At 35.6% G+C, this 17,651-nt stretch overlaps 1 protein-coding gene across 1 annotated transcript; it reads left to right on the plus strand.

The window, feature by feature from the left end:
* Window positions 1-2,643: 2,643 nt before the first annotated feature.
* LOC140859733 (mitochondrial protein pet191 homolog) lies at window positions 2,644-17,384 on the plus strand. The gene is made up of 3 exons (XM_073262161.1): window positions 2,644-3,015; window positions 13,692-13,796; window positions 17,003-17,384. The coding sequence occupies exons 1-3, from the start codon at window positions 2,947-2,949 to the stop codon at window positions 17,042-17,044; spliced, it is 216 nt and encodes a 71-aa protein (XP_073118262.1). The 5' UTR covers window positions 2,644-2,946; the 3' UTR covers window positions 17,045-17,384.
* Window positions 17,385-17,651: the final 267 nt, after the last annotated feature.

A 17,651-nucleotide genomic window follows, 5' to 3' on the forward strand; every position in this document is an offset into this window, starting at 1 on the left:
CGAATGTACTCCTACATTCCATCTGTATGCCATACCAGTGTCTCCACACTCTTTGGTTAAGAGGACAACTAACCCATATGGTACACAACGATCTATACTTGATATTGCTATCGTTCTATTAATAGCATATCATTTGATTGTGAATATATTTTAAGGACTGAACGACAAATCCTCTTTTGTCGATTAAATATAATTCTAAGAACTTCATCACAACACAGTAGTTCAAAGCAGATGGACAAAATGTGATGAACAAGCCAAATAACTTTTATTAATAAAAATTTATATATAATTTAAAATATGAGCACAATCGTCAATAGGCTGACGATTGATTTTGGGACATAATTTTCAACAATCTTGACCTCTCTTTCCTTCAAGCGTCATCCTTAGACGCTCAATATCATCACGGGCTCGTTGACAGTCTCTCTCAGCCCCAGATTTTCATCTCTTGAGATCCTCGATCCTCTTCTCAGCTCTCCTTAACTTGTCATCTTGATGGTCAATCATCTCTCAAGCTTCTCGGAGGGCCTCTTCAGAGGAGTTGACTTCTTTGATCAACTCGACGTTAGCTCACTTTTTCTACTCCAATTGATCTTCAGCTAATTTACTTCTTCTTTCGTTGCCGTAAACTCCAATGCTGAAGCTTCAGAAGTGGAGCCAACAAAGCTGGCCAGATAATGCCCAACCTGCATAAAATTTACATAGCTATTAAATATTACAAGTCGTGATAAATTAAAAGAAAGATCCAAAGATTAAGACTCTTCACCTGAGCAAGAGACCTATGGCCACCCATCATCCGCTGTTGAGCACCTTACTTATCCAAAAATTACTTCTCGGTAGGAGAGAGGAAGTTTCTCAGAAACTCCACTGCAAATTCGAGATTCTTTGCTATGGATGGAGTAGAAGGTGCCGGTCGTGAAGGACTTACTTGGGAAACGACCGGGAAAAAAACACGAGATAAGCATCGCCTGCTCCAAAGGATCCCTAGCTTCTGTCGCCATCGTCGGAACCTCTTTCGGATGATCGACCATCTCTACCACCTGTGTGCCCTCCATCGGAGTCTCCTTCGTCAAGACCTCCTCTGCCGGAGCTCCCATCACGGCCTCCGATGGTGGAGCTATGGATTCGACGATTAAAGGGGGACTTTCATCTCTCACGATCGCGATTGTCGATTCAGTGACTGGAGCCTTGACAGCGCCACTCACTGGAGTTGGAGGACCAGTGGACGAAACTTTGGCCTTCTTCTTCCGGATCGACACCAGTTCGAGTTTCTTCACGAGCTCTGGATTCATTTTGTCTCCAAAAGTTGTAGCGAAGGTCTAGAGTGGAAAGGCATTGCAATCGTCTTCTTCGTGCATCCGAAAATCATATTTAAAAGAGGACAAAGGTGAAGACAAAAAGCCACTACTGGAGAAATTAAATCTTTGAGAAAACCACCAGCTATGTGGTCCCATCAATCACGATCATTCGCAAAATTATGCCATGCTGACGTCATTAGCCTTAAATATTGAGACATATGTGAAGGCGTGAGAGCGCGCATCCCCAGATCTGAAGTACGACTTTCAGAGTAGGGAGATAGTGTTATAGTGATATCGTGGATATCTCGGATCTAGTGTGCTACCATTGGTGCCTCCGATCACTGAGCTATCACCATTATTGCCAATCCAAACACCAAGCTGAGGTATGTGGAGTAGACCCATTTGTACCCAGTCAGTTGTGCAGCCCATCTGGCATGTGAGTTCCCTCCATTACCTCGACCAGCCGATTCTTTGATGTGTGCGGCAGCTGTCTACCTCAAGTGGATAAGTTCAGTCGCAACCAACTCCGCATATCTCGTGGGAGCAGATAAGGGCTAGAATATCCGGCCCACTAACAACACATCCAACAACCCGATAATCTCGAAACTGTACGTTCCGACGGTTACTCAATCACATCTTCTATAAATAACTAAAGCCCTAAGGATCCAGGTAAGTGATCTCTCTCAGAGAATAAGTTGCTGCTTCTATTATTTTCTAATTTCTGACTTGAGTGTCGGAGGATCCTTGCTGGAGCAAAAACCTCGGATCCAAATTTATTTTGCAGGTCACTCCAATACCACCGCGTAGGATCCAGTCGTCTATCTTTTAATCTCAACAAAAATAAACAGTAATATATCATATATATAATATTATATACGTGTATATGTATGTACATATATGCATGCATGTAGATAGAGGGAGAGAGAGGAAGGAGGGTGGGGAGGGCGCTCTCAAAGTGGCGGTCATTTTCACGCATGAGGAACTCAGGTGCTTGTCTAGAACACGAAATCAGAGGAGCCAAACATGAGAATTAGTTTCACTTGCGCTCAACTAGATATATCTTAGAATATTAACACCTAAATGCTAGTATTATCATGCACGAGCAATGCACATAATTTGGAAAGAGCCTTAGAAAACAAAATGCATGGTGAACCTTTAATATCTGAAAAATACTAAGATAGTGGACACCAGGATGAAGTCGAGTTCTACTGAGATTAATACACAAATAATTATTTTTTTATTTTTATCGTTGAGTTATAAGAGATAAATAGTACTAACATGCAGCAAAATCCTGGTTTCTTTAACATAATACCGGTCCTTGGATGGACATAATACCGGTCCTTTGGTTACCAGCCCAGGAGCACTCCTCGGACCACATCCAAGCACTTCTCCTCCGGCTTTAGCAAGCTATACAAGCCGAGCTGGGGCCGACCTTGGCTGGGTCACAGGCTCACACGCGGCTCGTTTATGTACGGAAATCGGCGTTAGTCATCCTGATCGCACTGCGGGCTCGACCCGATTGAGCTCGAGCCTCCAAGCTTCCCTTCGCCGAATAAAATGCGCAGTTTAGTTTCCGTTCTTGCTCCCCTCCCTCCGAAATCCCCTCTGGTTGCAGGAATAAGAAGAAAGAAGCGATTCCAAGTGAATAAATATGTCCAAGTCGTGCAAGGGCCTGGCCATGGAGCTCGTCAAATGCCTCAGCGAATCCGACTGTGTCAAGGTATTCAATATCACAATCGTTTTGCCTGTCTTTTTTTCTTTTTTTTTAAGGTTTTATATTGTGCTTCGAGAGGTATACTGTGGAACTATCTGGAGGAATCTATGACGCGATATATATATATATATATATATATATATATATATATATATATATATAGTCGATCATGCTTCCCTTCTTTGGGTTAATGTTCCATAAATCATTTCTTGGCGGAACGGTTTACATTGAGTTTGGGAATTCTAACCTCTTATTTCAGCTTAACCAGATTTATTTTTATTAAGCGGTTTATGAATGCATCAGCTCATATTATTAATGAGGAAGTTTTTCAATCACTTAAAAAGGGCTGATTCAGGGAAATAAGGATACTTGGGAACGCTGATATGCCATATTTTCCCGTTCCATGTAATGCTATTCAAGTGTCTGATAAAATGTGCCTGAGGATAAGGCTGACATGCACTTCAGTTTCTAAGTGCTAAATTGGTCATCTGTAGTGTGTTAAATATTTAGAGAGGTGTCCTTTGATAACTAATTTGATGCTGAGTTTCTGATTTAATGTGATTGCTGGAAGAGTGGACTGATGATCGATAAGGTGGAAAGTATGTTAGATAATTTTAATCTGTTATGTCTGGATCGTGCTTCTATATTCATGCAAAAAAAAAAAAAATTACAAATAAATCATACCTTGCATTATCGTTTATCCAATATGATGATCACGTAGCCCGCAAGATGTCTGGTCTTCTCTTGTGGGGTGTCTGGTCTTCTCTCTTCTCACCTTCCTTCTTAACGTGGACGATCGATAAAAATCGTTCATACCTTTCTGAGAGTTAGAGAAAAGAATTAAACCACCTTTATATTTATATCTGCACTTATCTTATCCCACCAAGACTAATTCTAATTAGAGTTGACTTTCAGTCTAGATCTGATTAGGAATAAAACTCTTTAATTAATTGAGCTTACTATAATTGATTCATTACATGTGGTTGACCCAATGAGTTAAATCTAGCTAAGTGATAATTAGGTCACATATTAGGAGTCAAATCCAACATTCTCCCACTTGGCCTATATTATCACTTAAAAATAACTCTTTAGTTTTTCAAAATATTTCACTTTAAAAACAAAATATTTCAATTTTCAAAACAACAATCCTGAATCAAAATTTTCAAAACAACCGGATGAATGCGTGCTCATTTAAAAAAAAATTGTTTAATTATCTATTTTTTGAAAGACCCTTTGTACTTTGGTTAAGCAAAATTCATCAATGCAGATCATGGCGGTTATACATCTCAATTGACATTCTCTCTTTTATGTATCATGACATCAATAATTCTCACTTAATCTAGTCTTATATACTGGAGTATATGGACTATTAAAAATCATAATGCCTATGATCATGGTCCCTCTGTTATGTCATATGAATGATATTTCTGTTTATTTTAATTTTTGACAAAAGTTAACCATAATGTATACAAACAATAATTAAACAGAAGTAATAGCAGTCATTAAACTATTAAGGATCTTAAAATAAGTGTCTATTACAAACTAAATATCCCAATAACAAATGTCCATAACTTTTATATGCTCTTTGAAAACTTTAGGCACTAAATCTTTAGTCAAATGATCAGCTATTATACAAGTAGTACCAATAAAATCAATAGACACCTGATGACTACTAATTCTCTCATTCACAACAAGATATTTAACACCAATGTGCTTAGTTTTGCATTGGTCATTTTGCTACTATTAGAGAAAAAAACTACGGCTGAATTGTTATAATAAATTCTCAGCGGCTTAGAAATAGAATCCATAATCCTAAGCTCTAAGATGAATTTTTTCAACCATAAAGCATGTGAGGAAGCCTTGTAGCAACTTATATATTCAGCTTCCATAGTAGGACATGCAATAATGCACTGTTTTGCACTCTATGAAATTACTCCATCAATAAACAGAAAATATAATATATTGTGGATTTTCTACTATCGAGGCAATCGATATAATCTTCATATAAATAACTGATCATCTCTAACTGATCGATCATCCTATAAGTGAGCATGTAGTCCTTATCCTCTGAAGATAGCATATCACCTTCTTGGCAGCTTTCTAGTGGCCATACTTGTATCACTCTGATATCTACCAAGTATTCTCAAAGTAAAACCCATATCAAGACAAGTACATACTTAAGCATACGTTAGACTGCCCACTGTAGATGCATAAGATATATCTCTCATCTGATTTCTCTGAATATCATTCCTGAGATACTGAAATTTATTGAATTTATCATTCTTAATAATTGGCACTTCACTCGATGAGTAGCTCGACATTCTAAATCTTTTTAGTATCCGAGTAATATAGGTCTTCTGAGATAAATCAAGCAACCTCTTACTCCTATCATGATGGATTTCTATATCAAGAACATAAGAAGCATCTTTCATATCTTTCATGTCAAAATGTTCCAAAAAAAAACTTTTAGTTTCATGTAAGAGACCCAAATCACTGCTGGTTAGTAAGATATCATCCATATATAGAATCAAAAATATAAACTTACTCCTACTCACCTTCAGATATGTATATTGATTAGTAATATTTTTCTTAAATCCAAAGGAAGCAATGATATGATTAAACTTTAAGTACCATTATCTGAAAGTTTGTTTAAGATCATTATAGATTTCTTTAATTTACATACCAGTCTTTTATTTTTCTGCATTGAAAACTCTTCAGACTGTTCTATATATACCTCTTTCTTTAAATCTCCATTCAAGAACGTAATTTTTACATCCATTTAGTGTAGCTCTAAATCAAAATAAGGTACTAATGCCATAATAATTCTGAATGAATCCTTTTTAAAAATAGAAAAAAATATTTCATGATAATCGATGTCCTTTTTTTGAATACATCCTTTGGCTACAAATCTAGCTTTATATCTTTCGATATTACTTTTGGAGTTCTGTTTAGTCTTAAAAATTTATTTACAATCAACTGGCTTAGATCCTTCAAGCAATTCGATAAGTTTTTGGACTTGATTTTTACTCATAGATTCCATCTTATTTTTCATGACATCTAACCAGAGTTTAGAATTATCGCTATTTAAGGCATCCTTAAATGAGTCTGGATTATTCTTCATCTCAATATCATAATCATATTCTTGTAGATAAACAATACTTTCATCTAGAATGGTCGATCTTTTAATTCTAGTAGATTTTCGTAATATTCTAGATTCAATATCATTACTGTGATTATTTTCAATTGGATCAGGTTTATTGACATATTGTTCAGAAAGTGATATTTCAACTATCTATTGATATTTCACAATCTTAGGTTGAACAAGTTCATGTGGAATATCTCTAGATATTGCTATAATAGGAAAAGATTCTCTTATTTCTTTAATACCATATTACATGGTTCATCACTCTCACTATTTTCACCATCCTCAATGATCTAATTATTTTAGTTTCAATAATTTTAATAGTGTGTGATGGACAATAAAATCTAAAATTCTTTCACCTTTCTCGATACCCTATAAAATAACAACTAACAGTTCTGGAATCTTTTTTTTTGTGGGTTATATGATCGAGCCTCTGTAAGACAATTCCAAACATATAAACGTGCTAAATTTAGTTTCCTATCTGTTCATAACTCAACAGGAGTTTTAGGAACGGCCTTACTAGATATCCAATTTAGGATATACATAGCGGTTTTCAAGATTTCTCCCCACAAATTCAAAGATAATGAGAAATTATTAATCATATTCCTCACCATATCTATCAAGATACGATTATGTCTTTCAGCCGCACCATTTTGTTAGGTATTTTCTAGCATAGTATACTGTTATAATGCCATGCTGTTCAAGGAATTTAGCAAAAGATCCAAGATTATGGTCAGATTCATCATATCTATCGTAGTATTCACCACCCCTATCAGATCTCACAACTTTAGTTTTCCTATCTAATTGATTTTCTATTTCAGCTTTGTATATCTTAAAAGCTTTCAAAGCTTCAGACTTTTCATGTAACAGAAAAATATAATCATAATGTGAGAAATCATCAATAAAAATGATGAAATACCTTTGCCCTCCAAAATAAGATAAAAAATAGCTGCAAGTATCGATATGTATCAATTCTAAGAGTCTTCGACTTCTAATGGCATGCTTTTTATGACTTTTAATTTGTTTTTCTTTAATGCAATCTATGCATGTATTAAAATCACTAAAATCTAGATTCGGTAAAATACCTTTTTTAACCAATTTAGTTATCTTTTCTTTTGATATGTGACCTAATCGCCTATGCCACAATATTGAAGAACTCTCATTTATAATACCATGTTTCATTCCAACATTGACATTCAAAACAAGTAAAGATTGTGCAAAAAAAGAATTCATATTTATTTTATATAATTCATTGCACAATAACCCCTTATCAACGAAAATAAAATTTTTCATCAATTTAAAATCTGAATTCACAAAAATAAATGAAAAACCTTCTAAAACAAACTTTGATAAAGAAACTAAACTCCTAAATACTGAAGAAAAATAAAAAATATCATGTAGATCTAATTTGAATCCGGTGTCAGTAATAAGTCTGCAGATTCCAACTGAAATGATCTTGGACTTCATCCGATTCTCCATAAAGATCCATCGCTCTTTGTCGTTTAGCTTCCGACTTGAAAGAAATCCTTATAATAAATTAAAAAAATAAATTGCAGCATCCGAATCAATCCACCAGATATTAGAAGGAACATCAATAAAGTTGGTTTCGAAACAAACAAGTGATAAAGGAATACCCTTCTTTTTGAATCACTTCTTTCTTTTCTCACAATTTTTTTTGATATGTCCCTACTTATTGCAGAAGAAACATTTCAATTTGTGAGAACTTTTTTTGGTAGATTGCTCGATCTTTTATTTTCTTTCTTCGCCTTCTTTCTTTTAGAACGCTCCTCTGTAATCACGTGAACAATTGGGATCCCTTTCTGTTTCAATCTCTCTTCCTCTTACACACACTGGGAGATGAGTTCATTCATTGACTATGATTCTTTATGTGTGTTGTAGTAAAATTTAAATTGGATAAACTGTGATGGAAGAGACCTGAGAACAAATTGGATAAAGAAGTTTTTAGATACTGTCATACCCAAGTTATTTAATTTTTCAGCTATATCACGTATTTTCATAATGCACTTTCGCACTCCAGAGAATCCATCATATTTCATAGAGGTTAATTTGTTCGTTAGAATGCCGGCTAAGACTTTATTTGATTTGGTAAACTGTTGTTCTACAGAGAAAAGATACCAAGAGGTCAATTTGTTATGAGGAACAGATCTCTTAATATTTTTAGCTATGGAGCTCTTAATAATCATGAAAGATAATCTATTAGAATGCTCCAACTTTTTATATAATTCCTTCTGATCTGGAGAACTAGTAAGAGTAAGTGGATCCGACTAAGACTTACGAAAGGTCAAATCCAAATCTAGGCATCCTAGGACAATAAGAAGCTGCTCATGCCAATCAGGATAATTAGATCCGTTTAGAGTGAGAATGTTAGATAGATGTGATGAGAGTGGAGCAGGGGTCAAAGCTGTAAATAAAAGAACATATTTACAACTACAATCATGATGCAGATTCTAAAATGCAATTCTGCTAATAACACTTATTATATAACTATAAAACATCTTTGGACAACAATCATAGCATATAATAACTGTCACAACTAATTTAATCATAAATCTAAACATAATAATCAATGCCAAAACACGCATCACATAAATCATAAATGTGAAAATTTTCATAACCAACAATAATGTGAAATATGTAAGCAAGAACAATAATTATGGCATAAATACATAATTTATATTTAAACTGTGACCCATCATATTAGTTATACTTTTAGTGGTTTAACTAACTATGATTACAAAACTCCGAGGTTATTCATATCTTTGGGCATAGAACTCCCCATCTTTATGCAATTCAAGTTAGTCAACCTATTGTTGTCAATTTTGTATCTGATTACAGTCACCTTTGAGTTAATTATAACAGATACACCTTTATGCAATTTCAAAATATAATGAAAGAGAAAATCATTAGCCCTCGATGAGTCAGCTACTCAAGCTCCATAGAGTGCTCCGGGCCCTTTGGGTCTATGTCAAAATACACTTGAACAAAGCAATAGTGAGCGAGATTGCCAAATAAATAATCTATAAATTATTTAAATATTTATCATACATGGGGGAACTCAACCAAAATGTTCCTTAAGCCATCACGAGTCTAATGCTTCAAAAATCACTTAAATCGGATGAAAAACGAGCAAGTTACAGTGGTTTTACCAAAAACCTTAATAATAGAGAACTTAACTATAAATAACTGAAAGAAAAGGAACTTTTCTGTAAAACAACTGCTTTAAAACAAAGTCTATCAGAAAACTGCAGGGATCTTTCTGTAATAATCTGTTCTTCAGGGTGTTATTTGCAAAAGGTTTAAAATAATCTCAGATTATCGGATTCGGTTCTGATCCGAAACCTTAATGGATTAAACCCAGAACCTGAAACCTGATAGCTATAATGGGTGAACTTAAATTAGAATGGGTTTGGATCTAGATCCGTTAGCATCCAAAACCCAAATCTCATCTTCCCTGATTTGATCGGGAGCGGGGTTTCTCCTACATCGCCGGGCGGCCGTTCTTCTCCCCGACCACCGGAGAAGGAAGTAAGGAGGGTAGGGGACTACCATTCTCATTGGAGGGCAGCGGAAGACTCGCTGCCTCCCATCGCAGCGGCACAAGCCGCTGCTCCCGTGACTGCATTGAGATGCCGCGTGCGGTGGTGCTGCCGCCATCAGGAAGCAATAGCCCCCTTGGTCCAGTGATTCACCGTCGGTACGGTGTGGGTTGGCCCAACGCGGCCAACCGAAATTTTTTTTTTTAAATTTATTTTTACAAAATTAAGAAAACTATAATTTAATTTTCTAAATCATTATTTATTTCAGAAAAAAATATGATTTTAATGTTTTGAAAATAAGCCAAAAATTTTTACATGAACACGAAGCATGAAACTGGGGCTCTAATACTACATGTTAGATAATTTTAATTGTTATATCTGGATCGTGCTCCTATGTTCATGCAAAAAACAAAATCGCAAATAAATCATACCTTGTGTCATCGTTTATCCAATATGATGACCACATAGCCTGCAGGATGTCTGATCTTCTCTCTCCTCACCCTCTTCCTTAATGTGGACGATCGATGAGAATTGTTCACACCCTTTTGAGAGTTAGAGAAAGAGATCCAACCACCTCTATATTTATACCTGCACTTATCTTGTCCCATCAAAAGACTATCTCTAATTAGAGTTGACTTCCAGTCTAGATCTGATTAGGAATAGAACTCTTTAACTAATTGGGCTTACTATAATTGATTCAGTACATGTGGTTGACCGAATGAGTTAAATCTGACTAAGTGATAATTAGGCCATTAATTAGGAGTCAAATCCAACAAAGTATTCTTTTGTCGTTTGGTGGAAGATCTATTCTTATCCAAGCTGCTTTTTTCTGGCCTTGGGTGGATGATGTCTGGGTACTCAAGACCCAGGCTTTAGTGTCTGCTCATTTGAGGAGAATACAAAGTGATTCTTGTTGGTGGTGGACTATAAAGACATTGATGAAATGAATCAGCATAATAATTTTAATTGATGCGATTGCTGAGGAGTGAGGAGAAACTGTGGTAAATGGTGACTAGAGTTATATGTTATAAAGAAATCATGAAGTTTTGAATCGAAACATTTTTCCTTTCACTTTCGCATTATCTTGGGGTGATGATGAGGGGTTCAGGGTAGGAAATAGCTAAAGATGGTTAATGGAAGCATGATAAGCTTATGGTAGAAAATTCAATTGGGAGAGTTTCAGTTGTCCAATTTTAATGGTAGATGTGGTTGCACATGGTACTTGATAATCTGATAGATCAAACCTACCATTATAAATAATCAGAACTTACAAATTCTATATGAAAAGTATTTGTTGTCAGAAATGTCTACTGCAAAAACAAATATAAAGATGGGACAAGATATGACCCTTATTTCTTGATAAATAATAACTTTTTATTTTTTATTTTTTTTGCATTCCTCTTAAGTAAGATGGCTCATTTGGAGGAATGCAAATGAGCCATCTAAGACACTAATATCTCTTTCTCTCAAGCATCAACTTTTTAAAGCATCTAAGACATCAATCTCTCTCTCTCTCTCTCTCTCTCTCTTTCTCTCTCAAGCTTTTGTCTTGGCATTAGGATTGAAAGAGTTGAAGTATCAGTAAGACCAATGCAAGCTTAATGGCAGGCTTTTTTGAAAGTTCGCCACTGTTGATCGTGACCTACGATATTTCAGAAATCTACAAACAAGTTGTTTTTGGAGTTTTCTTACCTTGCATCAAAAGGAAACTAAATGAACAGTACCAATGGAGTTGGTGAGCTAAAATTTTTGTTTCCCATGCAAATTGAGAATTCAAATATTAATCTTGATCTAAACATCTAGGACGCACAAAATTCAAATTAATTTATATGCTTCTGGCTATAAATTTGACAAAAACATTTGTCGTTTCATAAAAATTGTTTTTTTTTTAATCATTTCATGATAAAGATGGAATTTCCAAAAAAAAATGTAGATTTTGAATTTTATCTTTTGCAAAGATATTGTAAATCATGTGAAGTAGATACCATTAATTATGACGTCTGTAGAACTAAGGCTTCAATCCTGTCTGAAGAATATTTGCTGATATCTGTATGCTCTTGTCTAGTGAGCATGCCTTCCTTTGACAAAACAACTTGCCTTAATGGCAACATACATCACAAATTTGCTTTCATGTATTGATTGTACGTTATACGTATGAGCAGAAAGAGAAGTGAAATTTAAGTGAATTTGGCTGTGAGGGAAAAAAATGATTTTTTGAAAAAAAATATATAAAAGTTGATGTTTTTTGAAAGGGCAGAGAAAATGAAATGATGTGGTTTGTGGGAAGGTGGAGAGAGTGAGCTTTTGGTTTGCGATTTCTAGCATATTTTTATATTGTTATGTCAAGGTGGCTCACATATGAGGGATGCAAATTACGAGTGTTGGCAAATCATGTTCGTGTTGTGTTTGGTATATCCATGCATAAATCCAGAATATATTTGTTAGACCAAACCCAATCCCGAAACTAGTTAAAACTTTATATCCATACTGAGCATTGGACCCAGAAAAGGTCTGGTATTGGGTATAAATCGAGTGTTCAACAAGTTATTACTTTAGTTGCCTAAACACCATGCAGCAAAAGACATGAAGAATGAAAATGATCCTACAATAATTAAGTTCAGTGTCAATATTAAATGCAACAAATGTATTGTAAAATGACTACCACAACTGGCATGGAGAGGAATTTGATGGACAAGATGGGTTACGGTTTCACTACTCTTTACTTGGTTTGTTCTTTTATAATTAAGAAAAGTTGATAAATCCGTGCACAGACATGTATTTTGTATGTAATTATATATTTATGTGTGCAAGTCTATATACATATGTACATGCGTGCATGCATGCATGTATACACGTATGTTTATATGTCTATAACTATATATATATATATATATATATATATATATATATATATATATATATATATGTACATGCGTATGTGCATCCGTCTGCCCACCTGTCCGCCAGGTCAAATTGAAAGGTCAGATTGAGAGGTGAGTAAGTGAGATTTTGGGTTTTCAGGTGTGGATCTACCTTGACCAGGTCAGATTTTGGGTTTTCATGTGTGGATCTACCTAGACCCATTTGCAACCCGATAAGACTTCCGGTCTGATTTCAGAATACATACCCAGTTCATGTTTTGGGTTGGTTTAGTAGGTTATTGGCCTCCATTGACACCCCTAGATGTGAAATCATTCACATGGACTGCACACACGTGTGTGCATGTGTGCCTGCGTGTTTGTAGATATGTGTGTAACCAGGTCAGATTTTGGGTTTTCTTGTGTAGATCTACCTTGACCAGGTCAGATTTTGGGTTTTCAGCTGTGGATCTACCTAGACCCATCTGCAACCCACCAAGGCTTCCAGTCCAGTTTCAGAATACAAGCCCAGTCCATGTTTTGGGTCGGTTTAGCTGGTTATTGGCCTTCATTGACGCACCTAGATGTGAAACCATAAACATGGACTGCACAGAGCATGCATGCGTGTTTGTAGATATGTACGTAACCAGGTCAGATTTTGGGTTTTTAGGTGCGGATCTATCTAGACCCATCTGCATCCCAATATGATTTCCAGTCTAATTTCAGAATACAGACCCACTCCATGTTTTGGGTTGGTTTAGCAAATCATTGGCCTCCATTGACACCCTTAGATGTGAAACTGTACACATGGACTTGTGAAGCTATCATGAACACCAAGTGTTACCATTATAAAATATGATAGATGAGAAATAAATTCTTATTTTTATTTTCAAAAGATGAACGTATTATCAATATTTTGATGAACATGATTTTGCTTTAAAATTTTCGGCTATAATACTGGACACATTGAAATGGCTTAGTCAGCATTTAGTCATTATGATGGTGACCTTTTTTTTTGCTTGTTTGACTCTATATTCCGTTTTTTATATTAGTTTGTTATTATGCCTCTTCTTTCAGTGCAGTGAAACCTATATCTAGTCTTAGCTTCTTTTTGTGCTTATTCAGGTTGAGAAGCAACCATACAGGGAATGTGCAGGCGAGAAGGTGCCTTCCATACCCAGTGAATGTGTAGGCCTAAGGGAAACATACTTCAACTGCAAGAGAGGCCAGGCATGTTACCAAGTTCCGCAGACTCATTTAACAAAATCATATGGAATATAGGAATGCCTATGCATTCTAGTTATATGAAGCCACAGTCCCAGCTACTTTTGCAATATATTTCCTAATTTTTTTTCTTTTTTCTGTTTCTAATTGTCAAAAGATAAAATTGAGTTTGACTGGTTATTCAGTGGTCAGTGATTGTTAACTATGTGGTTTAATCATGTAGGTTTGTTTATAGCTTTCTAACTTCTGATGCCCATTCTTATGCAGTTGAAATTGAAGAAATATACTTGCATAACTGTTTCGATGGCTAAAAGGCTAAACTAAGATTTTGAGCAAAAGGGGCGAGGGTAAAAAAAGAAAAGAACAGATTGAGTCTCATTATCTTGGCGCTTGGGTATTAGAGGGTCAGCATCTTAGAGGCTTGGATATAATTTTATTGAATTCTCAACCCACACGGTGCTTAGAGTGTTTTCAAGTGCACCATACAGTAATCTTTTAAGCAACTTTGTATATAGTGATGTGCTTGTCTTTGAAAAATCAAATATAAAACTTCTATGCCTTTTTTTTGAAAAAAAGGTGACATGCATCCATACGCTCTGTTAGTTTTTTGGAGCATTATCTGTCTACTCCTGGAAAATCTTTGTTAATTGCAGAATACATTTATTTTCCTCACCAACATTTTTATGATCACTTGAGTAATTTATTTTTTTCTTTTTTCTTTTTTTTTTTTACTTTGATGTTCATCTCTTATCCAAGCATCAGAAAAGTTCTTTTATCCCCACCCACCCCCCCCCCCTCCCCGCAAAAAAAAAAAAATTCCCCTAAACCCAAGAAGTTGAAAATTGAACTTTCCTCATTTGAGTCTTTTCTCAGGAAGCCCTGCTACCCATCATCAGTAACCACTTCATGTCCTATTCAGTGATACATAGGAACTTGAAGTGTCTCTCAAACAGTAGATTTTGGAACATTAAGGATCACAAGAAACAGCAAGAACACGAGATTTAAAAGCGCACCAACAAAGTTATAATAATGGGAAAGGTATTATCTTGCGTTTCTATCAGTATAATATCAAACAATCTCAATGAAATGTTTCAAAAGGTCATTCAATGAAGCTGTAAAATAATAACTTTGATCGGCCAAGAATATTATGAGATAACTAAATGGTTGCATATGTTTTCTGCTTGAGATTAAGGCTGCATTTTGTTGGGAACAAGAAAATGGGAATAGTAAAAATTATGCAATGGGATTATGCCATGAGTCATGCCGATTTTTTGGCTCTACTTTTGACTGGCAAAAGGTACCCTTTCCGGAGTCTTCTGAATGATGACTTACTTTGTCCATAAAAATGTAAAAGGAAGCCATAAAAGGTACCTTTTGTATACTTAGGAATAGCTTATGACAACTTCCCCTGGAATAGTTATGCTTGTTATATGTGACTTTGAGTGCCATAACTATTCCGTTATGCTTCCTTCAAAAATGCAATTTGGCAGGCATAAGGCTTATCCCAAGTCTATTCTGTTTGGCGGCCATAAGGTTTGTCCAAGCCTTTTCTGTTTGGCAGCCATAAGGTTTATTCCAATCCTTATGCCTACTTATGCCTGTACCAACTGCATCCATCTTAATCAAGAACACTTGTCTAGGTAAAGGAAACTCTCCAAACCTGATAGCTGTATCATTTCCTCTTTGGTCCAAACTCCAGACTAACATACCAGATTGAATTATTACATTATGTGCCAAGGCACAATCTTCACAAAATAAAAATATAGATCTTCATAAATACTGACATTATTATTTGAAAAATAAAGACAACTATAAAAGTATATATCACTATTAGAAATAAATTTACCTTATTAATCTGGAAAATGATGTAATCATTAAGGATAGGGATCAACTATCAACATGAAATCTCCAGCTATTTTCACAAACTGGTTTAAATGATTACCTTAACAAAGATCTTCCTACCCTTTCTTACCTCTCATCTAACTTGCCCATATTAATAACATGGGAAGAATTAGAGCATAGCTTTATGCTTTGGCCAAGATCCTTGCATATCACAATTTATGATTCAATACAGACAGAAACCAAAGTATACATTAGGTTATTGGCCTACCACCTTTTCTTATTCTAGGCATTCCTTTGCCCAACATTAGATCATGTTAGGTTCACAGTTCATAATGATAGGTTGCATATTGTGGTGGGAAAATGAAACTTTCTTGTTATGTTACTTCTGATTGCATTTATTTAAGTTGCTTGACGAATAAGTTAGTGTCTCCCTATTCACTAGCTTGCTAGGTTGTGTGTTTGTCCCTCTCCTGTTCAAAGTTGCATAGACTATAAATTTGGGTTTAGATGGCTGACATAAGGCTGAAAGTGGGTCATCTGGCATAGTCAGACTGTAATAGGTGAAATCATGGATCCACCAACCAAACCTTGTCAAGATGGAATACAGCTTGTTGGTTAGCAGCTTTCTTCAGGTCTCATCTGCTATAATTTACTTGTATATATGTTTTGAAACTTTGCATGGCAATTTTTTAAGTTTTGAAAGCAAATTATCTGCTGGTGGTCTCACATCGAACCGTCTGAGTGCATTTCACAGGTGTAGGGTTTCTGGTCATAGATTTAAAATTCTAACATTTTAGGATTTTCAAAATATCAAGTTTCTATTCATTCATTTTGTCACTAGCTGCATTCGTTTCTTAACGTGCCCACTTACATGCTGCTCTTTTTACATGTCTTTCCCCTTTATTTTTTGTTGTCAATCAATTGGACGATACACATAAGCAACTTCATGCCCGGTGAGTTTCCAGACTTGGAAAGTCTTGACTACCTCAAGTGTTAATAGATATGACCTTCAAATGAGGCCACAAAAGTTAATGATTGTTGGACATCTCTCACCCTCTCAAAGATCTTTCTTTAAAGAATCAAATCTTACATGTCATCATTAATATCCTTAAATTACACCTACCAGAATGCACATCTTAGTTACTTGATGAAATTACACTTGCACCATCTTTTTAGATATTTAGCATGCACATACCCTCTTAAGTTCTTATTGCCTTTCTCATCACCCTACTTTCATGCTGAATGACTACTAGGCTGTTTAACAGACTGGAGAATGGATAAGTTCATGATCATCTTGTATTTGCTTGGCTGGCTCGATATCTTATTTTCCCATTCATAAATTCTGAAGTGACACATTTGATGTAATTCAGGTTGATATGAGAGCAAGGATACGTGGGAATAAGGGCTACTAGGTGGAGCTGGCTATGCATGCGGAAAAACATTTCCACTGGAGGAAGCTAACCACTATGAATTGATGTGGTCCAAGATCTGACCCAAGAGTTTATTCATTTTCCGATAAATTTGTCATTCAACATCACTATCTCTATACAATGATTTTTGTAATCTAATATAGAAACAAAGTCTACCCTCAAAAATAATATCAGAATCGAATTGATGGTTCAGCAATTATTGCCCCTTCTATGAAAGAGGTGAGATCTTCTCTGGGTTCTGGTCAGCTGATTTATCCAGGAATGATGGCCATGGACGCTGTTACACCATTCTTCTTAATCTCATGTCTTGCTTCAACCAGGGCAGTAAGGGAGCATTCCTGCTTGACCTATGGTCGAGCTCCGGGTTGAAAATCAAAAACAGAGCCACTTCCACCGGCTTTTATTTGAGCAAAAGATTGCTCCAAATTTTATTTATGTTCTTTTTGTCAAGTCTTTTGTTCATATTTGCTCTCAGAGTGGATAGAACCTGGTGGAATTTAAGCTATTTATCTAGATATCGCGAGATCATGTCGGCTGTTTGTTTGTTTTTTCGGCCTTAGATCCAGTATTGTGGTCCAATAGATTTTTT

The sequence above is a fragment of the Elaeis guineensis genome, chromosome 8 (assembly GCF_000442705.2).
Source record: "Elaeis guineensis isolate ETL-2024a chromosome 8, EG11, whole genome shotgun sequence".
Taxonomy (NCBI): Eukaryota; Viridiplantae; Streptophyta; class Magnoliopsida; order Arecales; family Arecaceae; genus Elaeis; species Elaeis guineensis.